Source organism: Seriola lalandi, unplaced genomic scaffold, assembly GCF_002814215.2.
Source record: "Seriola lalandi dorsalis isolate HSWRI2012SDOR001 ecotype SW California unplaced genomic scaffold, Sedor1 jcf7180002054972, whole genome shotgun sequence".
NCBI classification, from domain to species: domain Eukaryota; kingdom Metazoa; phylum Chordata; class Actinopteri; order Carangiformes; family Carangidae; genus Seriola; species Seriola lalandi.
In genome coordinates, this window is record NW_019525660.1 from 4,895,264 (window position 1) to 4,922,392 (window position 27,129).

Consider the following 27,129-nt stretch of genomic DNA (forward strand, 5'->3'; position numbering starts at 1 on the left):
TTAAACTGGCTGCACACTCACTTGTTTGTCCTAAAAGAGAGATAATGAGAAATACTTCTTCTATTTCGGGTCACAGAAGTCTCTGGCATTGCAATTTTTTTCCATAACTGTTTTTTTTTTTTTTTTCTCTCAACATAGTGGAGGTGAGATTTCAAGTGCTTTAATAAATACGAGACAGAAATGAAAATGCCAAGTGTGTGTTAGTGCTGAGGGGCACCATTTGAGGTTCTTGAAGTGCATTACATTAGTGTCTCTCTCCAATGTGTGGAAAAGAAGTGGCTGTTCTTTTTCTTTTACCGACTGTTATAAAAACAAATTAAACACACATTGCATCATATAAACAGCCTTTGTTTTTCTGTAACGAGAGATTTTTATGCTTTTTTTTGAACATATAAACTTTTTGTCTTTTTAGTTTCATTATATTCTCCAACTCACTCCTAACCTCTTCTGTATGTATGAATTTAGCGCTCACAGATTCCTGCCTCTTTATCCTTCTATCCCACAGCAGTTCAACATTCACAAGAGCTTGCTCAGAGTTCAGTTCACACTGATCAAAATTAACTAGTTGATGTTCATTGTTCACACTTATAAATTCTGAACTACATTCATAGTCTTAAAAATGAACTTCTTGATGTTCATTTGTTCTGTTTTTTTTTTTTTTTTAAATGAGCTTCGCTGAGCTGTTCTTTTTCAGTAGATCCATCCCCAGCCCCCGGTCATTGCCACATCACTAACACACTACTGTAGAGTCACAGAGATATTACTTTTAAAAGCCAAGAAAAACCAATGTGAGTATATGTTTTACCACTTAAACAATGTGTCATAAAGCAGACAGGACGGGTCCATGATACCCTTAAAAAAAAAAAAAAAGCCATGAAATACTTTGAAAATAGTAACGTCATTGAAAGTGCTTGGTTTTATATATTTTTTTCTTCAACTTGTAAATAAGTGTCTGTCTCTATTGCTCAACTTACCCAATATATTGTTTTGCTGTGCTGTTGGAGAAGGCAAGAGAGCACATGGTGTGCATCACTGTAACACAGCACAGCAGAGACGTGTTCACACATTCAAGCCTCTCATTCTTTTAAACTGTTGCCTGTCAGCTTCTCTAAAGCCTGCTAGTTCTCATTATAAATGATCTTAGTGTTGAAACACTAATTAACCTTGATCCTTGTCCCAAACGATGCCGTGTTGGGTCCTTGAATTTAAGGGAATTGGGCCTTGGAGGTCCTTGAAAAGTCCTTGAGTTTGATGTTTAAGAGAGTGTGGGAGGTGAACTGAAAACACATCAGTTTGCAAATTTAATGCAGCTCTACATACATTTTTATTATGTGTGTGAAAATTATACATAGAGCGGAATACAGGCTGGTACAAACTCCACTACTGGCTTCATTACTGTCGCTAGCTGAAAGATGTGCTATGACTTCAGTTAGCATGCCGGCTGCTGTAAATACTTTGGTGCCACCATGAAACACATGTTTTTTGGCAGATGACAAACAGCCTTTTGGTTGGTGCATTGTTAACTCTTGTGCAAACGGTTAGGTTCAGATCCAAAATCATGTGCATGTTCATGCACAACACTGTCACACAGAATATGGCAAATACCTTCTTTCACGCGTACTGTCTCTTTCCTTCTCCACCTGTTCATTTCATTAAATCTTTCTTTCTCTTTTATAAGTTTTCTGGCTGTGTGTTACCTCTCAGGTGTGCACCTACCTATGAGCCCTGTGTAGGCGAGGAGACAGGCTCCATAGTTCCCTTGCTTGCAGCCATTGGCAGACGTTTCAGAGGGTTCGCAGTCGTACTGAAACTGTGCCAGACGAGACCTACAGAAATAGCAACAACTGCTTAGCAAAAACATGACAGATCCCTGTATTGTTTTATGTAAAAAGTTTTGCTGGTTCTTTTTTTTAATACATCCCTTCTACTATAACTTGGTCATTTAATTAAGAGTTTGCCACTCTGACATAAAGAAATATTGTTGGCTGTGGTGAAGACTGAAAGCATTGGCCTGTAATGTGAAAGTGATAGAAAGAGTAATATATTTCATCCCCCAGCCCTGGGATCATTAGTAAAGCCCTCTGAGTGTAATGGGGCTGTGAAAAATAATGGCCATGACCAGAGATAGCAATGAGCGATAACTCTGATCCATCTGGCTCTTTATCTGTGCTAAATATTTAATGTGTTATTCCAACAGGCTCTCTGGGGTGTTCTAACCAATGGTGGTAGAAAGCTTTAGGGTAAAACAGCAGGGCATTTTGCTGATTGAATGGCTGTTTATTTGGTTTCAATGAGCCATAATACTGAATAGTGCTGGTGCTAATATGTATGGTGAGTATATCTAAAATCTATATCCAAGAAATACTTCAATTAAAGTGGGCCTTATGAAACATTGGCTTTGCTGATTTGGAATATCATGAGAAAAGAGCTGGATCATAAAGCCCAACAAACCTGGGGATTATGATTATATTACAGCAATATGTTATTTTATCCATATGGGACCATGGCAAAGTGAGACATGATTTTAATATCTGTCGTAGACATGAACGACTGACATGGATATAAATGAGAACCAATTAAAAGCTTCTATTTAGCTCTGTGCTAACCTGCAGACATAGTCAGCTTTGCAGATCCTCATCTGTGTGATGCAGTTGGGTTTTTCTGGGCTTTCATAAGAGCAGCTGGGCACAATGGTCTGCCTCCGACGCTCTGCGCATGCTGTGTCCGTACAGGGGCAGAAGAGTAGCTCGTGTGTGTAATCGGCGGGAACACGGTCGAAGAACCTGCGCAGCGCCTTATTACATTTAGGTCGGTTGCACAGGCCAGACTTGGCAGTGGGTTTGATACAAGCTGAGACATATTCTGTGCGGAGCTTCTGGCACAAGTCGTCCACATTGCAAGCCTTGGCCGCATCCAGGCAGCGATTCACAGTTGTCATGCCAACATCAGAGTCTGTGGATGGAAGTAAGGTCGAAGACAAGCGTAGATATTAGAGAAAAAAAAAATCAGCAATAGAGCAAAAATGTTTTGTGTTTATGTGAATAAGAGTGTGTGTGTGACCTGTGGAATGTACTTGATTTATTTATTCAACATGCTGAGACATAATCTCATCTGGTAGGAGTTACAAAAGTTCAGACAGGCAGTTGGGAATACAAGTTCAGCTTCAAGGTAGAAGAGAATGTAAATAAACAATGGAGGTGCATTTCCTGAAGACCAGAAAAACAAAATTAGTAATAGGAGAGCAGTCTGCTCTCTGCACCAGTTATGAAAATTGCAAAATTTCATGTACTTTTTCCAACTGCTTTAAAAAAAAAAAAAAATTCCAAGATTCAGAATTGTTGGATTTTTTTTTTTTTTTAAATGTTAGCACAAGACAAAGGTCTATACTTCTTGCCTTTCTATCCTACTAATTAAAATGATTATGGTTTGCAGGCAAATTGCACTACCAGATTTTAAGTTTCAGATGTTAACCTACTGTGTGCCATTTTGCAGAAATACAGACTGCATCTATTTAGCACAGTGACGTCTCTCCACACTTTCTTAACTGTTGTCCTTGATCTGTAAAATGTGCGTCACTGTTATGTTACCATGGCTTTTCCTCCTTTTGTTATTTCATGGTTCTTGTAAGCGGCCGATCACATTTTTTATCAAATCAGACAATAATTCAAGGAGTTTCAGTGCTGGAGCAGTGTGGAAACCTAATAACAATGAGCATCTGGCTTAAAGGTGTGTTGCTCTGGCTTGTATTACCACTTACTATTTTGACCATTGTAGTTTGTACTTGATGTCACAGATGAGTCTTTTCTGTCACTAACATTATTGACCACTGTGTTATCAACTGTGTAACTGAGAGTCGTATTTCTGACATCACAGATTAATGTAACTAGCAATTCAGAAGGAGACAGAGAGCAAGAGAAAGTGATGCAGGCGCGGATGTAAATAAGATCCGGGAAATGCATAAAAAAATTTGATATCCAATTATCTTAAGAAGCAGATCTGAACACAAGTCAGTGTTATGTGTTCTGCAATCGAAACATCAGTGTCCAACATCATGTTTGGTGTGTGAGTGAAACCTGGCACTTTGTGTGGCAACTTCTGAATGAACCTTTTGTTTACATGTTGCCTGGGAAATCAGCACATTGCTGAACTCTTGAAGCTGTTTTGTTTCAGAGATGATTCGTCAGTTTTCTGTAGTGTGTTTATAGCTTGGTGATGCTGGCAGGTGTTCTAGTTGGTGTGGTTGATCCAGACACAGTATAGCCGCCTACATGGGGCTTTGACTTTAGCAGCTTCAATTAAAACATCAATTTAAAGGCAAGTGACTAAGATTTTCTTAATAATCCAATCCTTATCATAACCCTAGGCTAGGTTTTACAGCTGCACCAATTAGTCAATTAATCAGTTATTTGATCGATAGAAAATTAATGGGTAACTATTTTGATAATCAGTCATTTCCTGTGTTTTATTTGCAGTTTTAAGATGCTATATTTGTGGTTTTAAGTACGAAAAAACATCTCTGAGGCTTCTCTCTGGAGCCCTAGTAACAACAGGTCAGTAAGGGCTGTATGATATGCAAAAAAAATGTTTAAATGATGATGTGATTTTATTTTTGGGTCTCCTTTACATCTGGAGAATATGATTTGTAGGGCGGAGCATCTCTGTACCACCACAACGCTTATGGTGCTCACAATGCACAACAATGATGTGACATATTTTACCTTAATCAAAAATTGCAGCTCCTGGGGTTTTTTTTTATATGGATATTGCACTTGGCCATATTGTGATTCTGATTATATTTCATTTAATTGTGCAGCCCTAGAGCCAATCAGAAGAGAGGCTCAGAGCCTCTCAGAGTCACCAAAGACTCTGAGAAAATGTGATTGATTAATGGTTCTCGGCAGATTAATTGATAGTCTTTTAGTTTTAGCCCTACTAAGGATCACTTGCCTTGCCATTTAAGCTAATGTTGTTTTACTTTCTTAAATGTAAGCTTCTGTAAATGTTTCACATGGTGAACATGTGAGAAAAGATATATTTCATATACAGCAAACATTGCGATCTGACAATGTTTGCTTTTTCTGTATCAACAAAATGTAATCTGCTTTTCAGAGTTTTGGTTTATTTTGATACATTTAATGAGATTGCATTTTTATAGCAGCCTGAGGCTATAAGAAACAATGCAAGATATGGGATTAATGTCATGTTAAGGCAGTAGTATTGAGAATGACAGTATTAGTATTCATTGACATTCACGGATTATGTTATTTCGGATGAGTCTGGGATATGAATGAAGCTGCCAGCCAACAACTTGAAGACAAAGATATAAATCTGGATGCTGGGATTGTGTTCAGATGAATGGTAAGACTTGTGTAAATGTGTGTCAGAACATAAGGGGCCTCTATTTGCCTGGGGCGTGCTTCAAGGAAAAATACATGATACATGGGAATCATATATTCTGGCTAGAGCGAAACATGTTGAAAGAGTAAAATGGTATAAAATAAGGTGAAGGTCATTGAACTTGCCAGCTGTGATAGAGGCCAAGCGGACATAGTCGTAATCTCTCTGCACAGTCTCATAAGGGTAACTCTCCACCAGGTCTAGTCCTGAAAGAATAAAAGACACAGATAGAAACATTGGCTTGAATGATGTAACACCATGATTCATCACAAGTGTATGAAACACAAATAATGTTCTCATGTAGTCATTTTCATTTAGCCCCTGAGGCTCCAGTCGACTAAATTATACAGACAGGCAGACAGTTATTCATATTATTTTTTGGGAACCAGTGTTCAACGGCTCCTTTATGTGAATAAAGGAAGTTCTGATTTGCAGACTGTATAGAAAAATCTTGTTTGCTGCAATCGAAGAACTACTTACCGTGTATGGTAGACTGATGAAGGCTCCAGTAGATGCTCAGGCAGTTCTTCTCCTTCTTCATGCCTCGTTTACACTGGCAGCCGTGCAAGGGGCTGGACAGTAGGGCGGACACTGCATTGGCACACTGGCTTCTGGCACCGGGGCCCAGCTTCATGTTGCCATTGCCCGCCACACACTGACGCAGGGTCCGCAGACGTGGACTACAGGTCTCATCACTCGAGCATGAGTCTCCAGCCACCAAGCAGTCCCTGCTGGCCAGTATAACCTCCAACAGAGCTGTGAGAGAAGATATCAACAGGGAGCAGAACGATGAGGAGACTTGAAATGGCAGTTGAAGTGTAAGGTAATTAAATGAGATGGGAAATTAAGCTAAAAAGTCAGACCCAAATGTCAGGGATAGGTGGAGGAGAAGAGGGTGAAGAACATTTTGAGAGAAAAGTGCTTGTGTAATTCTGCAAACATGATAACGCAGAGGTGTCTTGCAAGTCTGTAATCATTACAGCATTCCTCTAATAGCAAGCAGTAAAATATCAATTCTTCTTCTTCTCGCTCTGTTGCTTCAAAAGTTTGGATGCATCATGCATCTTAAGTTTGGTGAAACTGTGAACAGGCATCCAACATAATGTGCTGGTTACACTGTTCAGGCTGAGGGACAGTGATTAAAGATTTATGATTTATGTTTTATTGACAGTATTTAGTCTTTTAGCCACAAAAATAGCCTAGCTGTCAGTATAGAAATGTCATTCTGTCTGTCCACTGCTTAAGTTCAGAAGAAATATTTCAAAAACTATTGGATGGATTGCCATGAAATTTTGTAGACATTCATGGTTCCCTGAGGATGAATCCTAATGACTTTGTTGGTCCCCTGACTTATCTACCATCAACATGAGGTTAACATTTGAGTGAAATATCTCGAGAGCTATTGTATGATTGCCGTAACACTTGGTGCACACGTTCATGTTCCTCTCGTGTTGATTTGTAATATTTTGGTAATCTGGTTTTTCATCTAGTACTATAATCAGGTCAAAATTTTAATTTATTTATCACTTTGATTTATGACCAAGTACCTGCAAAACTAATGACATTCCCATCAGCTTGGGCTGTATTTTGTGTTTAAACATTAGCATGCTCACATGCAAAAAAAGGTCCATGGTAAACATTACACCTGCCAAATATTAGCATGTTAACTCCTAGTCTTGTTTTTCTATTGGCTCTGTGGTAATTAACAGTAAGAATGTAACTGGCACAATAAAATAGTGGAGTGTAGCCAAAAGAAAGAAAGGACCTTCCAACCCACGTAAAATTCATACAGACCAGCATATTTCACATGTGAAGAAGTAATCTCTTCGCATTCAAAGGCACATAAAGGACAATATTGCAGGAAGCAGATTAGCTCACTTGGTTGTGGTGCATCACTCTTTTCACACACATTTAGTATTTCTCTTCCTTTCAGAATGAGAACAATAATCTAAACTTTATGAAAACAGTTTTTCTATGAGCTGTTGTATCTCTAACACATCTTTTCACATAAGCTCTACTAAGTAGACGATAACTTTGCTTGAACTCGTTACATTGGATGACATGCTTTGTGAGTATTCAGTATTCTATAACTTGGTCTGCAGGCGACAACATTAATTGCTTTATTGTGAAGAGAACAGCCTCAAGGCTGAATTACTAAGGTATTGTTTCTGATTTCTCATGGAGTATAAGTTATGAAATAGTATATTTTTGATTTAACATGTGTAATATGTTCAGGCACTGTGTGAAAGACTGTCAGTGGCAGACTTATAGAGATGCTAATCCACGCTTTCATTGATTCACTGACATCGTCCAGAAGGTTTGACTCCTTCAGTGCTACTGCATGACTGCAGCCTATTCAGCGAGCCAAGGAACTTGAATAATACGTGTTTGGCATGTACTGAATGTGCTGAGAACATTAACGAGTGAGAGAACCTTAGATAAGCCCGTGCAGTGCCGTGTCCATTTTATTGAGGTTTATCTCGATTTGCCAACAAAACAGCTGGTGAGATGTTGGATGTTGGTTTGGATGAGAGGGGAAGAACTTTTGGAAAACATGAGGGATGCACAGAAAAAGTAAAATTCATGTTAAGTGATATATAGTCATTGCATTGTTGTTAGTCATATCATGAAGGAGTACAAATTGAAATGCTCTGTGACTACAGCTTAGTTAATTGCTATCATGGCTCATTGTTGTTATACCATGCCAACAACGTACACTTGGAGGCATATCGATATGGAATTCAAATGTAGTTTACTGCTATGCCCTTTTTATATGCTTCTGTTTGAGTCAGATATTCTTTGACGTCTCTTCTCTTGACATCTTCGGCCTGCCGTCACGCAGTTATAGTAACTCGGTGTATAGGGAATCGGCAGCATCTTGGATCATAATGATTTTAACTTCACTTTAACATACAGCAGTATTACAAAAACATAATTACACACATCAAAATGTTGACCCCATGTGAAAAAAGTTTAGACAATTTGCAACGAAACATTTTAACAGGAGAAGTTTTTGTCATAGAGCTCATAAGCCACATAAAGTACAGAACCTCTCTGGAGTTAATTGTAGTGTGGGTGGTGATTTTATTAAAAAGAGCTGTCACTCTTCCTTTGAATGTTTCTTGTGTTGCACTCCATGCACTTTTCTAATTACACTATTGAAAGAATTATAATGACGGCAAAAAGAATTTGTTTGTACCTCACTTTCCATTACTGTTAATTCTACAGGACAAGTTGTGATGTTTTACATATGTATATCCAGTGTGTCCAGTTCAAGTCAGAAAACAGCGTGTTGCTATGCTATTGCCAGTCAAGAGTAGACTTTGGAGAATTTGTTTCTCTATTTCCCGGTTATTGTAAAAACATATTCCTAAGCATGGCCTGCAATAATTCAAGTGGATCCGAGTCAAACAATGTAAATTCTTACCACCTTTTTTGTTCCTCGTAATGTCCCTTACCCCATCTGCTTAAATCAAAAGTTTTCAATTTCATGCTGCTTTCATCTGCTTACATTGTAGGTAATTCTGGGCCAAAATTGTCGCAGCCATTGTTTTGATGTTCCAAAGCACACACTCAGGAAAAAAGAAAGTAATAAAACAACATATTTTCCATTCTGTCAAAACTGTTCAATCACTTACATCTGCTTTCAAAGCTGAATCTCTACTCAAACCCCCACTGGTATATCGAGTCTCACTCACATCAAGCTCCTTATCCTGTGTTCATCAAGTCGGCTAAACACATCCAACACAGGCATGTGGACGCTGGGAGGGGGGGGAAAAAAGTTCCAACCAGCGCCAACGTCCTAGAAGGCCAGATGGTCAGTTGCAAATTCAAGGCAGAGATCCCAGGCCCTTCCTCTACGGCTGTGTGTGTCAGTATGTGCTGCCTGGGCAGAAGCTGGAATAGACACCATACATCATGATTGCAAATGAGCCGTTTGATTTGACATTTCCAATAAGCCTGTCTCAATGTACCAGTGGGTTTAGCCAATTAACCATGTCAGTAATCAATGTGTTCTGAGGCTCAGTTAAGTCCTCAGTTTCCCTGCCACATAAATCACAGGCAGATTAGCTGATCAGTTACCCTTAATGGTCCACTTCAGGAGAGATAAAATGGAAAATGAAAGTTAATGAAGTCAGCTGGAATGTTGGTCTCACTCCTATATACCTACAAAGCAGTGAGGCTGTGGGGGGAAATGGTAATTTATTAGTGCACTTAATGAGTATCACCTTTGTTTCAGAGCTCTTAAGGTTTGTAATTTATCTTGGATAGTAGTTAAAGCAAGCAGCCTTCCTTTAAAGTGAGTGGCCTCCAGCGGTTTTGCCTAACACCACTGATGGCAGTGTTGTGAGTCTATGACAGCATGATACAAGCCGTTTTTAGCGTGATAGCTAATTCAGCACACTTCATTTCCCAGTTATTCTTGCCTGTGGTTTCTTTGTCAGCTACCTCTGCATACTTCCAGCTAGTTCTGAAAGATTCGCAAAAAAAAATCATCTTGCGAATATTTTTGCAGGTATTGTTGGAATAGCAATTTTTGCATTTCATTTTCACTGAAAACTTGTTTTAAATGATGATGTTATTTTTGCTGGAGCTTGTACCAAACAAGCATGTTCCGTTATAACTGTAGAATATGATTTGTTGGCAGGGACATCTCTGTAGCACCACAATGCATCATTTATGGTATGTTGTGACGAATTTCACCTTTATCAAAAAGATTGCAGGTCTTGTAATTTGGATATTGCATTTGGCCTTATTGTGGTTTTGATAATATTTCGATTGATTGCTCAGCCCTACTTTTGAAACTGAATTCAAACATCCAAGTACAGAGTTCATTTAAGATATTTCATATGACTTTTGTCTTTCATACCTTTTTTACATAAGAGAAATACTCAACTTTAAATTTTGAAAAGCTTTAAACCTGCAATGAGTAATATTTTTTGGCCACTTGGGGGCAGCACAAACAAGCAACATTAACATATCATCACCTTTTTAAATTGATAATTGCAAACAGTTGCTTATATACACCAGCTGATATGGATCAAGTCATTTTGTTTTTGGCCACCGGGTGAATGCAAGTCCAGTATTTACTGTCTTTGAGCTGTTTAGCTGTTCTCTATTCCTGAAGGAAATATCTGGCTCTGTAGCTTCTATATTCTCAGTTGTGTTCGCCAGCTAGTCTGTCTGCTGTCTGCTGTTGAGCAAAGCAGGTTTTTGAGCTTTTTCACTGAAAACAAAACTGCATGCTGCTGCTGAAAATGACGCTATGAGAGATCATTCACTCACTCACTCACTCACTCACACTCACTCTTTAATTGAGTATTGCCCTCCTTTGAATTTTAACTGTGTATTTCTGTATTTCGACATCATTGCAAATGAGAGAAACCTCAATTATCTTCGAGGCTTAAATGAATAAATGAATTACATTAAATGAAATCGTAATGCTCTGTAAAGCAGAGAGGAGCGACAGATTTGTATGATAATTATCTGCAGGATCATCACTACAAGTAACGCCTTTCATGGTGTCAGATTGTTGTTATTTGATACATTGTTACAGCTGCTTAAGTTGAACAATGTAAGATAATTCCAAACAGAACTATCGTTTTTCTTACTTCCAGCTGGAAAATCAATCCAAACTTCCAGCTTTTTGACATCTGTTGTACATTTTAATAATCGTAGTTTAGGCAGACCAGTGCAAACAAGAGTGGATAACAAAGGACATCATCATCCACTCTAGACTCTAGTTACTGTGGTTTAAAAGTAAGTTTCTACACACTTCATCTACATGTATCAGCTACTGTATGTCTTCGAAACAAATGTTGTTATCGAGTCAACAGAAGTTTTACTTTTTTTGTTGTCACCTTAAAAGAGAAACGAGTGGCTCTCGCTTTTCCAGTTTCCTCCAGTTTTATCTGATAAAAAATTCTTCATTTAAAAACATGCACATTATTTTAACTGCTCAAAATCCCATAATTGTAAATATCAATATGCTCAGCCTGCTGTTGCTTATAATGTAAAATACTGAGCCAGTATTCTTCAAACAGGTCATGATCCTTCCTCTGCTGCCTCTTTAGTAGCTCATCCAGCTGTGTCTTGTTTTACCTATAATGTAAAAATATACACAACAGGAGTGACATTTAGCTGTGACTGATGTTCTTAGTTTCAGGTCTTTGAAAGTTCAACAACTAAAGTTGTCAGTCACACATGTGGAACGTATTTATTTGTTCGTGAGTCTACTTTTTTTTTTCTCTCAGCCTACTTATAATACCACATACCACTTTTACCTCTCCTGCTTGTCAAGCAACGCCTGCCTGAATATTATCATCATTATTATTATTATTATTATTATTATTATTGTTATTATTTGAAATCTTAATATTAAATGTTTAGATTTTTGAGAAGAGAAAGACAGTCACACTTGTGAAAGTGCTTTAGCATTTTAATTCATGTATCAAAAATCATTAAAATGTAAATGGGTTAGAAGTGGCACACTGTAATAAAATCTAAGTGAATATTAAATTTGGTTTGTTCTTCATTGATCTCCTGTTGGTCACATAAAATCTTTTCAGTTTAGCACTTAGCCTTTGAGAGAAAAGTGAAGTTCATTATGTTGTGAAATGTGTACTTTAGGTCCCTATGTGTCAAATAAACATTGTTTGCTTTATTAGAAATAACTCGTAAGGGCTAAACATTTTAATTACAGGCATAAGTGAATGCAAATTGTTCTACCAGTGAATGAATCATCTTTGCAAAAATGCAGCCTGTATTTTTCTGTTATAAATTGTTGCTGTCTGATATGACATTATTTGCTTTTATGGCACAAAATTAGCAATTTTCAGACATCAAAGCAGGGTAGATTGAATTTGGCAAAATGAGACAGCAAAATATCCATCTACATTCAAAAATAAAGCACTGTCAGCACCACTATTACTTCATGTTAGACATCAAACAAATAGTGCGTGAAGCCCTTGGAAAACCACAGTAATTAGCTTCAAAGTTTTGAAAAGGGAAGTATTCACATTTTCAGCAGCATACACGAGGTAACACATATACATTTTTTTAATCTTCTTAAAAGAAATCATCCATTCAGTTGATCCTTTTCCAACAGCGGCTGCTTTTCGACTTTTACTGAGAGACAGTGCTGCCTGTAAGATTGCCATATAAATTATTTATCCAGAAGTTCAGACAGAAAGAGTTGCCACATTAGCAACCAATCTCAGAACAACAGCTCAGTCAGAGAGGCTTGCTGGTACATTAAAGGATTTTGTTGGCAGCGAGTAGATATGCAGCTGTGTCTGCCAGAAAAGACAGATCTTGATGATAACACGTATATGTTACAAAGGTATGGGATATACAGTACCTGAGGCACAAGGCAGGATATACCATCAAAAGCGGTTAGTAACAAACTGGAACAACAGATTCTCTGGGGATGGAGGGACGACCAATAGCAGATAGGAGTAAACAGCTCATAGCAGCAATAGCTTGAAGGGTCTGACGTGACAAATAAAGATCTATGAATCTGAAGACTTATCAGATGGTTATCACCGCACAGAGAGGAGAAAGGACTTCACAACGGAAATCATTTTATCCTTTGTTAGAACATTCGTCAGGTAGAATACACTATGTTACTACAAAATCTACCAGGAAACTACTTTGTGTTTATTTGACGGGCCACTGCAGTGCCCTGCAAGTTGATGCTGCATTGTGTTGCGGCAAAAGTTGAGTCAGGTTCAAGTTTTTACCAGGACAACTCTTTTGTTTTGTTTTGCCAGAGCCCTCTGCATCAGCAGCCTCACCATGCCAACACAGTGGCCTCCTCAAAATAAATAAGGTGGTTTCATGTTTTCACCCAGAGCTGAACACAGCCTTAAGTGGGATTGACTGTTCCTTATGCCCACTGCTGACCCAACCTATATGCTGAATACCCAATTGCACAGGGCCCCGCAAATGCTATTTTTTTTTTTCTTTTTGGTCAATGGCTCTGACCCAGTACAGGGGATAGATCATGTCAGACCAATCAAATCTTTCTAACCCAGGTGGTCCCCATGTCAATCATTGGTGAATGGTTATGATGGCACAGATGCTTTAGTACGATATGATATACCACATGATGGCGTCTTCAAAACACAACTATGCCTCCAGCGCTGCCAAAAAAAAATTAACAAAACGAAGACAGTCTGTGACATTACATTTCTTTATTTACATGCATGTAAAATGCACAAATAAAAAGACAAATAGATTTTGCAGTATACTTAGTTAAAAGTGATCACACATCTGGTTTTACTTGAGCCAATGTTTGAGATATGCCTTGAAGGTGGGATATGTAGGTGTACATTCAGAGGTTTTATTTCATAGGTATATATTTGTACTGTGCTGACTTTAAAGCCTGACCGATATGTTGGTTGGCCAGTTTTATTGGCTGATATTGTCCTATCACAGATATATCGGTATTGGCGCATATATTCTCCGATATGAGCTGATATGAATACTTTTATTAAGAAGCAATAATGCAGAGGAAATGCTCGGGTTTGCTCAAGTTATATAGGTAGCATTTTATGTATATTTGATCCTTTGTTTTCATTCAAGTTAAATATATATATATATATATATATTATCATACTTATGTTTTTTATTTATAGTTATTTTTGTAGTTATTTGATTTAATTCCAAGTGAAGTTTACCGTTTCGGTGCACTGATGAAATTTTGGACAATAAAGTTTATTATTAAACTGTACAATATCCTGCTTTCATTATATATCTTTTTCACAAGTGTTTATGTCAGCTGATACATAGATATCGGAATTTTTCCATCTATGTGTGATACCTATTGAGCCTGTTTCAGCAGCAGCTTTACTCTGGCAGTTTGATTGAGAGTGACACTGAGGTCTGTTAAAGCACTGTAAACCTGTATTCCCCTAAATGACGTCTCACATCTCTAAGATAACATCAGCTCCTGAATAGAAAGCATTTAGCTCTATGATAACCATCTCCCCTCCTCCACCAACACCACCACCACCCCTGCCTTTATCCATGCTTTCCTTCAGAGGAGCTTCGGCTGGAAAGGAGAACAGGGCCTGAACTCGCTCACTGCTTTTCACTGTCTAACATTTAAGTGAATAACAAATATACAGTACATATTCTCAACCAGTAGCAAGTGTTACTCTACTCCTCAACACTAACAATACTGTACTGCATGAATAATGAATTGGTAATAAACCCAATGTCACAGCCTTCACCCCCCCGCCACCTCTTCTTAATTATGCCGCATGTGCTTACACCCCTACCCCCTCCAGGTGCTTACATTGTTAGATATGCTTATTATTAATCCTCTCCATTACTGAAGGCAGTAGCCCCATGTATTTTTTTCCAATTACTTTTCACCTATAGAATTCAATTTTACATTCCCACTTTGCAGTTTGAAGAATGAACAGAAAACATACAATTTGATCCCATAATGCAAAAGCTGCTGTGTGAGGGCAACGAATTGCAAACAAAAGATTATATTTGAACACACCAAAGATGGTGGTTGTTATTCATGACTCAAATCGCTGTTTCGGGTGAGCACTCATGTCAGTTAGATCCAAGGGCTAGATGTTGTAAGACTGACTGGCACAGTTACGAAGGTCTTGGAGCATTAAAGTTTGTTTGGTTTTTTGGAGTATACGAGCTGACTAGTAACAGCTTGAGACTGTGTGTGTGTGTGTGTGTGTGTGTGTGTGTGTGTGTGTGTGTGTGTGTGTGTGTGTGTGTGTGTGTGGTGATATTCTTTTAAAAACCTGTTTGTGTTTTAGTTCTTGAATGAGAACACGTGTGCACAGGGAGGTGGGAGGTTGAGTTTGGGATTTAAAGGAGCATTAAGTAATTTATGACATCAACCAACTTCTGTCAGCAACAGCTTTGACAGGACTCAGGCAGTGGCTTTCAGTTGAAAGTCACATGAGATCATATCACTGTCAGGATGAACTGTTCTCATTGCCACAGGGTATGAATTAAAAAAATGCAAGACGTTTAGTGAACATAATTTCTCTTGATAGCATCTCTGTTTGCAGCAGTCTGTTTAAAGAACCATGCAGATCACAGTCTTATATACTGTTTTCCATGTTCTGAGTTTGGCAATTATTCTTTGATGGATCGATGAATCATTTAGTCTGTTAAACCATAAAAATGTAATAAAAGAAATGTTTCAGTTTCTCAAAGGCCAAGGAGACATCTTCAAATGTGCTGTTTTATATGACCAATAGTCCAAAACTCAGATTAATTATACGAAACAGAAAAAAAATTCTCACATTTGCAGACTTACAAAGCTCTTGCTGTGCACACGTGTACGTACATTTTTTTTTTTCCGAGCATACTGACTGTGATAAGGAAAAGTGGAAATGAAAAAATAAAATGAGATATAATCTAACATGCAGCAGTATTCCTTCAGATTGTTTCAACTGGAATATGTCATTTCCAAAGGCACATTTGTTACCTATGAATTTGTTTGTTTTTTCAACTTTATTGCTTTCACTTAAATATTAACAGTATTGTGTAAATCATCATCAAATCAATATTACCTTTCTGATGTTTGAGTCTGATGGTTTACAGGCTGCATGTGTGATAATCTAATGACACCATGTGTGTGGTAAATAGCCACAGCCATGAGTAATCATTGCACATAGGATCACTGCTCTGCTGTTTTTTGGAGGATGTGAAACTGTTCTTCTTTGTCATTCTTTTCACTGAACAGCCCAAAGACAGGCAGAGCAGACAGATGTATACATGTGCCTTGCCCCTGGTTGGCTAAACACTACTCACAAGGAAACACTAGAAGCGCCAACTCTAATGCCAAAACCAGTGGTCAGGCAAAAACATCGAGTTTCATTGTTAGATACCTGAAAAACAGATGTTGCACCAGTGTAAACACTGAAATTTTATCTACCCTGCAGAGCGTCTGCCTGAAAATATCAGCCATCACTCCCCTCTCTGTTATTGTTGCTGATGTGAAGCAGAAGCGACATACTCCACCACCGTGTGTGCTTTCTGCAAAAGCCTTCACTGTTCCTCCTCAGGTGGTTTCTAAAGGCTCTCTGAACCACCTGAGGCTTGTACTGAATCACTGGCAGGCTGAAATAGTCTTAAAGCCCTGGGCCAAGAGCCAAAATCAAACTAGCCGAACACCACCCACCTGCTGACACACACACACACACACACACACACACATAACTACAAATCCACAGCCTGTCTCGTTCCTATTGAGCCATAAGACAGACTAAAGGACAAAGACTCTCTTGGAATAGGCTCACACCACTGGCAGTCCATAATTAGAGGCAGACAATTTGCTACCTGGAACAATGTAATAGTGTCGTAGTCATTTCGTTGGAGCTAACAGGTATCGGCTTTCAACTCTGACAGCAAACGCTTCTCTCCCCCCGCTGTGAAAAACACAACAGGAAACAGTAGGACTAAACTTACATAGATAACAGATAGCAACAGTTCAGACCATCTCAGGAGGCTTAGGTGAGTGGATCAGCATCTTCACACAAGCCTTCCTCTTGGGATTACCTGAGACTTACATGTGTGTCCACACTAAACAGCTAAAACTAAACAATGTTAATGTCTGAGAGCGATGTCCGTTCACACTATTGTTTTTGTATGTTTTTCAAAAAGATCTAGGTTGACATTAAAAGGGCAAAAGAATAAGAAAACACCAAAATGTCTTCCTCTATCCCTTGTCACGTAAATTGTTTCCTGTTTTTATTGTCAACTGAACCAACAAAAAGTAGTAATTAATCCAAGTTGTTAATGCTGCTTCTTACCCAAGGTGTACAGTCATTGAGTTGTTTGATAAAATGAGCACAGGCTTATAAGCAGGGGGCATTCTGCACTTCATTAACATAACAATTCATATTCTGTATTTTTTTTTTTAGAGGAGCAGGAAAAAACTTCAAGCGCATATCAATGGAAATAAGGCTAAACATTTATTGAAAGATGTTGTTATTATCTGTTAATTTATTACTCTGGGAGTTACAGTGCTTCTTCATACCTCACTGATTTACTGGGGAGTCTATATTCCTGTCACAACCAAACAGGCAACATCTAAAATTTAAATGGAAGGAGGAGATGAAACTTGTTACTGTTAATGAGAAAGGAAATTATGAAAGGTTTTCTTTTGATATGCAGACCGGTTTCCATCAGACTGACTCTGAAAAGTTAGATTTAATTCATTTTCCCAGATGTGAATAAAGTAAGGCCTGTGATTATTTAGGGACAAGACTACCGGAATGAATTTTTGTGTGTGCGCGTGTGTGTGTGTGTGTACGTGCACACCAGTTTATATGTCTGTGTGAAGGCCTGTCAAGTTCAGTCTCAATGTCACACAACAAAGAGTGTTTTATCTTCACTTGGAAATTGTGACATTATGAGTGCATCAACTGTTCGTATGTAAAGGTTGCAATTAACTTATCAGCATATCGTTCTTTGCTTGCAGAGGGGCAGAGCGTGACACATCATGTTTTTCTCTCCGTCTGAAAGTGCTGGCTGTCTGCAGCACTTAACAGGATCCATGCCAGGCACAGGGGCATACAAATGATAGGTCTTCTTCTTCTCAAATATAGGATGCAGAACTCAGGCAAATACTGATCCCGACTCATTAAAAAAAAGTGTCTGTCACACTGCAAGATGGTTGCCAATCATCTCGGTTTTATAATAAGACCAGAATGCCTTATAAACAGACACCAACCTTTTTATCATTGCTATTAACCGTTTTATTCTCACAGTGACTAGATTCTTACTGTCGCCCTCTAGAAAAACCTGTTGACAGCAACAGTAAACTAGTTACTGCCTCTGCTCCAGCATGGCACATATGCACCTTACTACAATAACCATGGTGGATTTACCACTCAAAATTCTTAGTTTCATTTTAAAGGTTACAATAACACCCAGTTTTGAGGAGATTAGGTGTCTGTACCTGATCCAAACGGCGGACTGAAAAGCTGACTGTCATAGAGAAGGGGGAGGCGGGATATCATTTAGATGTAGTAATAATAGTGTGCATTTTCAGACAGTCTCTCCTGGATAAAGTTCATTGTGTTGCATTTAGTTGTACACATGACAAGTCCCACAAATAGTTGCGTTACAAATGAAAAAGAGAGCTAGAGGGAGAGCTTCAATCCTTGGCTCCTTTCTGACCTCCGCACAGTCGTGGCCAGTCTTGTTTCAGGAAATTACAGTAATGGTTGGACACAGGTTTCTCATTTCTAGGTGGCAAGTTTTATCAGCTGTAGCTAGCTAGCTAACTAAACTAATATTATTTCACTGAGTTGGTTAAAAAAAAAAAAACACTGACCCTGGCTGACATTAATGTCTCAAGTGATTTGCTTTAAAACAAGAATCTTGTAAAAGAGATCTTAAATCAATCTGTAATTGATGTGTACACACATGATATGATACCATAAGACTGAGGCTAAAGCTGCATCCAAAAAGTTAGGACCCTCAGCAGTTGGTGATCATGGAAATATAGAAACGGCATTGTTCTTGTACTACAATGTGGATGTCGTTCTGTGACTATAAGTACAATAAGAAAAAAATCCAGGGTCACACTGTTATAAACCTTTTTTGGCTGCTTAAATACTTGTTTGTGTTTTTAACATCAATCAACTTTAACATCACAAGATAAAAGAATGGAGACTAACCTGTTTGAGTTGCTACTGCTCACACTATAAGCTATCTTGACTTATGTTGGCTGGAGGGGTTGCTGGAGTGTAAACTGTCCCAAATTCAGTAAAGAGTGGATGTGATAGCCATAAATGAGGCTCAGTTAATTAATGAAAAGCTCCTCTGGCTTGGAGGTAATGCTTTGTTACTATGGAGTAACCAAGCAACTGTAACTAGGGCTGCTATATCAAGTAACGGTTGCTAAGCTATGATTAGACAATCATGGTTTGGAGGAGGGGTTTAGTGAACAGTCACAACACATTTTTTAAACAATACTTCTTTTGGCATTGTATTAAATTCTGAATTGAGAAGCTGTGAGTTACAGTTGGAACAACTTTTCTTCTAGATCAGAGGAAAGTAGTTACACACCTGTGGCGGTCAGGGCTGCCTTAGCAAAGTGATGAAGTGTTCACCTTCTGTCGGGTCTGATGTTGTGGCAAGGCCATAATACCTGCCAGCTGTGGCTGTCACTCAAGAGTCATTACAGGATGGGGAGGAGCCACACATTCCACACAGTGATTGATGGGCACTTTTACTGATGAGACTCTTTAACAGCAGAGTCCTCTGTGTTGCTCAGACTCCCAGCATGCTTCCAGTCCTTGAGAGCCGTCTGTTGTGTTGCAAAGCAGCAGAAAAGCAGCAATGAGAGCAGCTAACACATGAATCTTGAGATGGGGCTTTTCGGCTGATTGCCTCCACTTGCCTCCATTGCGATAAAGAGCTGCAACATAGCAATTTCCATAGTGTGTCGTGTTTTGAGGTAATAAATCTGGAGGCTTTTGCTGTGTTTTTCAATTTTATGGGTCCAGATGCACACTACATTGGTGATGCGAATAATAGTCTAGTCTATTTTAGCTGTACATTATATGCCACTGCTTTAGATCCAAGTGTGATTTTGTGTCTCGATTTGCCTCCATGATCTGTAATTGGTGTCTTTAGACGCACACACACTCAAATAATGTCAGCGCAGGGAAATTATGATTCACCTAGAGCCAACATTAGATGACAAAAAGTGAAATATGGGTCAGCATGACCAGATGTTAGCCTATTAAGGTAGACTCTAGAGTAGAGGACTCTGTCAATCATACAGGACCCGTGGGACTACAACAGCGATCTGCAGTAGCTCAGTTGCACGACTTCTTCAGGCTCCTTTTGTGATTCACTGTTTTAAAGCCTCAAATGAAAGGTCACAAGGGATCAGTGAAACCAAAAGGCATGGCCTAGAGATCAAAAGGATGAATGCTCAGTCAACACAGGCTTGTGTATAAAGACACACGGGTCTGACACCGGCCACTGCTAAACAAGAAGTGTCTTTTAAAATCTTCTTTAACTAGTGCTTCAGCGTGTGTCAAAACACGGCTGTTTGATATCACGGGACTTCTGAGTATAATTACAAAGAATATGTGAATGTCATTCCTCAGGGATCTAAAAGCTGGGCACCTATTTGTCATCTCCAGAGCTGTCAGTCATGCTTACAACACTGTTAGTGATAAATGAAATTTACAGTCAGATGCTGAAGTGTTTTACAAAGTCCTAAAAATACTAGGTATACACAGAGGATCGGCTGACGTTAAAACATCAACATTTTCCTCTCCTTATTAGCATATCACAGGAGTGATTCATAACATAACGTGTAGTTGTTTAATTATTTGTTGTGCATTTTAGTTGCACAATATGTGTTTTGGGATAATTTTTGAGATTATTTTACATTCTGTTCTCTATGTCCTTATTTAGAATATTAAATTACATTTTAACTGTTTAATTCTGTTTAAATCTTCTGGTGAATATTGGATTTTGACTAAATTCCACAGCTTTGCCCTCTATTCACATTTGCCATAAACAGAAACACTGAGTCTCACTGAAACAGTTATCCATTATTCAGACAAAAAACCCATTAGGCATTTCTGTCACAGTTTGTAGAACAAAAGCAATACTGTGCATGGAATGATTACAATTTTCTTTTTCAGTCACTTCAATTTAACTTTCCCTGGCAATAAACCATAACAATGTCCTAATTAATTTGAGCTCTGAAATTCATAGTTACTCATTCAAACAGACTGCTGGGATTATAGCTCGCAGGGCCAAACATGACTATAGCTAAAGCATAACTGAATGAGTAGCTTCATTAACCCTGTTTGCTGTGTTTCTGTAAAGGTAATGATGAAGAATCTAAAAATGGTCAGAGACAGACTAACAAGCCGTGTATTTATAAAATTACAAGTACACGACGGGTGTTGTAATTCTAACGTCATTCCAGTTGCTTTCATTTGACGCCCCCCCCCATGTTTTTGCCATCATAATGGTGAACTGTAATCAAAATTTCACACTGACTTCACTGTACAGCTTTAGTTATTTATGTTTTGGCAGAACTGCTCCAAAATACATACAGACGAGCCTAATGTAGCATCTAACATTTCAACAAAAAGGGGCTTGAAAGAGATTTTTCAGCATAACACATACTTATGCTGTTAATACAGTGTCTTGTGGCAGTCACTAAAGTATTAGAAAGTGGCTTTGCAGGAAAGTGCTCCAAGAAAACTGGAAGTATGTAACATTCATAACTAATATCTCCTATCTCTCTCTCTCTTCTCCTATCTCTCTCTGCTGGTCTATCTGCAGAGAGTTGCAAAGCAGGAGGTGCTATTTTCGGTGCCTCTGGCTCCAGAAGTAAAAGACACATTCATTTTCTCCATAGACAATGTTAACTGACTCGCAGCTGCGACATGTCAAGGCTTGGATTAACCATGAAACTCCATCATGTCCATCCAAGCCTTGAAGTGCAAAGATGAGCAACTGTGTGAGATAGCTGGTTCTTTGATAAAAAATAAAAAAAAGCTACCACCCTGTGTGAGGGGTTTAAGACAACTCCCAATGTGCATTTCAGAAAGATACATCCAATCACAGAGCTTAAACTTCTGTTACATGTGCCGCTTACATCAGACAAAAGCTAAAAAAGAAAAAACTGCAACTGGGGTAATTTTGGATTTTGGATTATGTCGGCAAGCTTGGTGCAGTGTTTTGTTTCCAACTGCAACAAAGCAGGATTTAAAATTCAATAAGCTCCAATTCTCGCCTCGGACTTACATCTTTCTTGTTAATAACAGCTGGGGCTCATGGGTATTGTAGTGTTTAGAGGCATCAATGCATAACTGGACAAAAAAAACATGATTTCTCAGAGACAAAGCTAGCTGGTGGCCACAACGTTACGCCTTTGAATTATCCATGCAACTGCTGCATTTCTGTGTTGAGCAACATTGAAAACTTTTAAATGTAATTAAAAGAAGCTGCAGGAAAAAAGAGGAGGAAATAAAAAAGAAAGAAGGAACAAGAGAGAACGTAAGAAAAAAAGAAATAGAAAACATGCAAGTGTGGGTGAGAGAGAGAGAGGGAGGGAACATGCATATTGGAAGAAAGAGAGGCGACACTGAAACTTAACCTTTGTTTAGTAATTATTTGATGTACATGTATTTCAGTGTAATTTATGGTTTGGCAGTGAAGTGCATGGAAATGCTGAGAGTCTGCTAACGGTGACAACCAGCTGTCCCACGGTAAAACCATCAAATGCATGAGAGCTCTCTCGCAGACATTTTGAGCCCTTTATGCACACTCTCCATAAGTCCACATCTTCTTCAAAAAAGAAGAAGATAGAAGAACGGTTAACGAACAAGCATGAAAAGAATGAACCCTAACGTTAACGTTACAAGAAAAAAGAAGGCTACATTACAGAAGTATAGTTCTGGTCTGGCTTTCCATAGTATAAACACATAGCTCACTAGTGTGGAGTTATTTATCCCATGATGGCATGATGAAAGATACTTTCATCAGATCTTATCCAACATAATTTTTTTATTTACAGTGAGCAGATGGAGGAAATTAAAAATCAAACATCGAAGGTTCCAAACATGCAATTGTTGCTCGGCATCGTCAAGGTAACGTAACATATAACAAACTACTGTTACACAAACGGGTGACATCAGTAAAGTCTGTGAGGGTTCAGGGCTTAGGCCTTCAGGGGGCCATTGTGATTGGACCATGGTTCAGCCTGTCAGAGAGGGTTCAAACTCAAGGAAGGCTAAACTATAGCTAAATATCTTTTAAAGATAGAGCTGAAAACAGTGGCAATGTGATTAGAGAGTATTCACAGGAGAAATTAAGCACATGACCGGAAAATTTTAAATAGGAGTTTTTCTAAATTCACAATATTCAGTTGTCACACTGACTTCAGTGGTGTCATTTACCAAAAGGAACTTCAATTATATCTATATATGTGTATATATATATAAAATCTCATCACATGAAATACCATGAAATAGTACATCCAAATGAGTTTTATCAAGAGACTTGCACATGTTCTGTGGCTGTTCATGTGATTGCAAATTAGCTCAAGAAATTCAGTGTGTAATCCTTGCTTTGTCTTGACTCTTGGCAAAACCTTTTGAACCGCAGTAAAGAAATACTTAGAGTAGGATATTAATCCTGAAATGACTTCTGTTTTCTAAGGCCAGGCTTAAAAGAATGTGGCCTTGTAATGACTTGAAGAGAGCAACATCAGCTTTTTATATGACCTTTTGTTTTTGTACAACATCCCCATATGTTGTTTCTTTAACCCCAAACAGGTGTTCCTCCCAGGTTCGAAGGGCATGTACAAAAGTACAGAGGCAGTTAATATCAGGCAGCAGCATGTTCTGCAAACTCATACAGCCGCCCTCTTCCTCTTTCCTCTCCCTATCAACCTGGCTCAAAAGCTCCCTTCCTTTTCCGTAGGCTGAACGTGTGATGCTGTAAGAGATATCAAGCTGGGTCTCATTACGATGCAGACCATGAGAACTGCGGGGCAATGGATCAACATCTCAAAAGCAATAACAATGCTGCAGAAAACTTAGAGCAGAGACTTCTGGGCTTCTCTACCTTTTACTGGCCTTTTTTTTTTTTTTTGCTGCTATAATGAGCAGGTCATTTGGCCAAAGAAACTTCCACGCATGAGATCACAGCCCCAGACCTTTCAAATCTTTTTCAACATGCGCGCAATGGGTCTTACTGTATATTTCTACCCCAGTCTTACAGGCCATCAAACAGAATGTAGACCTTCTGTAATATGGCTCATTGCTCATGAATCACAGGACAGAACAACCATTTGGAAAGTTTTGTTCCTTTCATTTTACAGCAGTTTTTAATTTTGTTAGTTGTGTCTGAGAAGTTATCAAGTGCCAAAAACTACTTGCAATAGGAACAAGACTGTGTTCGAATTTCAAATTAAGCTGTTCTCATTTACATGTTTTTGAAATAGTGAATAAAACATGGCCCATTAAGGCTACATGTTAACTTCCAAGTTGTTTCCAAGTTGTTGCTCTGCACTGCTAAAATCCTGATTTTATAATGACACAACATTATCTGACAAAATCACCACACATAGAAATTAAAGACACTGTGCTGTGATTTCAATATTTACTTGTAAAATGATCGCTCAGTGAGAGAATATCTTTCTCTCTAAACCTAGCACAAATCTGCTAAACTGTTTGTGCCAATTCATTTTGAAAGCAACGACTAATAGGGAAACTCCGACTCAGTCACGCAGCATTTGGCTGACCAATGGTGGAAATATGATCACCCAGTCAGTCACGGACATTCATGATTATAGGGTTGGCCCCGCTGTTGCAGTCCAGCCAAAAATTGCCTATATAAAATGTGTAATATATATAAGCTACACTGACCAATACTGTATTTTTATGTTGACAAATCATCAACTGTAATGTGAATGATGTTGCTTGACAAACCTACAGAAAAAAATATCACCCAAAAATAAATCCATTCAGCTTTAAGGTTTAAAAAAAAAAAAAAAGATCTACTGACAAATTATGATGTTCACCATCGTCTTACTCTGTGGATGCATTCTTACAGATCAATCATGGTTGGTGTCAACCGCAGTGACAAACATGTTGCATTTTGTGTGTCTTCTTCACTATTAAAGCCACCTTGTGTTTCAACAGTCAAACACTATCAAATGTGAAGCAACAGCAGTAGGAAATGTTCGATTTGCATTAGCAGTCACTTAACACAATTCTGATACAGTGTAAAGTAAGTGAAAAGTAAACAGTGAGGCAGATATCCATGAGATAAAATTACGGTGGATTACATGCATGCATCATATCCTGTGAATCACTTGTGTGCATGAATGAATTTCGAATCCACCACCAAAATATATTGAGTGGTTACTGCTAAAGAAATGTAGATTACAAATAGTAACAAAACTGGAGTTTGACTTCATGAAAACCTTAAGGATTATAATTTTTATGTTTCTGAGAACATGCTGTACATGTTTATAAATTGTTCTATTATGCAAACTTTTTAGAAGATATATTTACCACAGCTTTCAAAGCAGGGTTTCCCTGCTTCTTATCACAGCAGCAGTGTTAAGTCCCCCAGGAAGTTTGTGGCAGAGAGTCAATGGACCTAATATGGAGTGATTCTTCTCCAGGGGCATATCCATGGGAATGTGGCTCTGGTTTCACAGTTATCACTCACAGAGGGCTGTCAAACACTTAGTGGCATTCTCTTGATCCAATTAATTAGGGCCTAACAAGCCATGGAGAGGGAAGGGATTTGGATCTACAGGGTGGTGACAGAGTCAAAGGGCTCCACAAATGAGGCCGATATCTCGTTACACACTGGTCATTAATGAGGCATGGGAAGTACTGCTGTGTCAAAGAAAGTTGTGAATGTATAACATTCTTACTGTGGTTTCCAACCACATGTAAACGTGTAACACAGCCCACTTTAATAACTCATCTTTCTGCAAAAGTATCATTGACCTCAAAGTGAAATGGGAATCTTCTGCATACACGATTTGTAATTTGTTGGCTGCGTCATTCTCTGTGTCTGAAATAATTAATCAAATAGTGGTGAGCGGAGGTGGCATCCTATCCTGCATGGAGCAGATGTTGTAAATCCACTGCAGCTCACACAGACAGGTGCCCTCCAGCCGGTTCCTGTCTGCTGCTTTGGTAATGGTGTGTTTCCTTTCCTGGAACACTGGATGAATCGAGCAGCACTCAGTCCAGCCTCTATAATCTCCACATTACAAGGTTATACAGCATAGAACATAAGACGACTAATCACCACAGCAGGGTGTTTGTTTGGTGGAATGAAATGTATAGAACATGTATGTGTTTTGATTATCCAGACCAAGACTCATTATATGCTCCGTAAAATCCTTCTCACTGATCAGACGAATAAGCTGCTTGCAGTAACAGACGTTTTTGTTTTCATTGTTGATTCATTTTCTGATTATCTGTCAGATGTTCTCAGACCACCCATGCAAAATCCAAAGACATACCATTGATTATCATGTGATTCGAGGAGAAGCAACAAATGCTCACAGCTGCAACCTGTGCACGGTCGACGCGTTTCCTTAATAAATGACCTCCCTTTTATTCGACAAACTGGTTAATTGACTGTTCGTCAGTATTTTGTGGAAAGGGGAGAGGAATAGAGGGCAAAGCCGGCTTTTGCAGTGCTAATATTTCAGCTGTATAAACCGTTAAAGCCACTTGTGTAATGCCACGTAAGCTTTACATGGACAGACCCGTTACTATTTCTATGTTAACTATTTCTGTTCAGACTTGGATTAGCAAATGCACGCACTTAATGTTTTTGGTTGATTTGTTTGGTGAAAACTTCTCCTACGTAAAATAATTTTAGGCTAGAAGATCAAACTTGCAATATTGTATTAGGATAATATTCATCCATCCATTGTCTGTACATACTTAGTTGGAGCTTGTGTCATATAAGGGGTGGAGAATATTTCAGCATGCACTGGGTGAAAAGCAGAGAGACACTCCTCACAGGACTGATGCATACAGTACAGGCATATTTGCATTCAGACCTTGAGGTAATGTAGTTTTCAGTTCACTTGTCCTGTATGTTTTTCCGATTGTGGGAAGAAACAGAAATAAATTAAAGGAGAACATGCAACATCCATGTAGACAGGAACAGGGCCAAGCTTGAAACCCAGAGCCTTCTCACTCAGAGGAGACGGTG

At 38.6% G+C, this 27,129-nt stretch overlaps 1 protein-coding gene across 1 annotated transcript in view; it reads right to left on the reverse strand.

The window, feature by feature from the left end:
• gfra4b (GDNF family receptor alpha 4b) overlaps positions 1-27,129 on the reverse strand; it is a 44,072-nt gene that overhangs the window by 5,636 nt on the left and 11,307 nt on the right. The window contains exons 2-5 of the mRNA XM_023397964.2: positions 5,878-6,153; positions 5,523-5,603; positions 2,607-2,952; positions 1,717-1,826 (exon numbers count right to left, since the gene is read on the reverse strand). Coding sequence (XP_023253732.1) covers positions 1,717-1,826; positions 2,607-2,952; positions 5,523-5,603; positions 5,878-6,153 — 813 coding nt within the window. The remainder of the gene's footprint in view (positions 1-1,716; positions 1,827-2,606; positions 2,953-5,522; positions 5,604-5,877; positions 6,154-27,129) is intronic.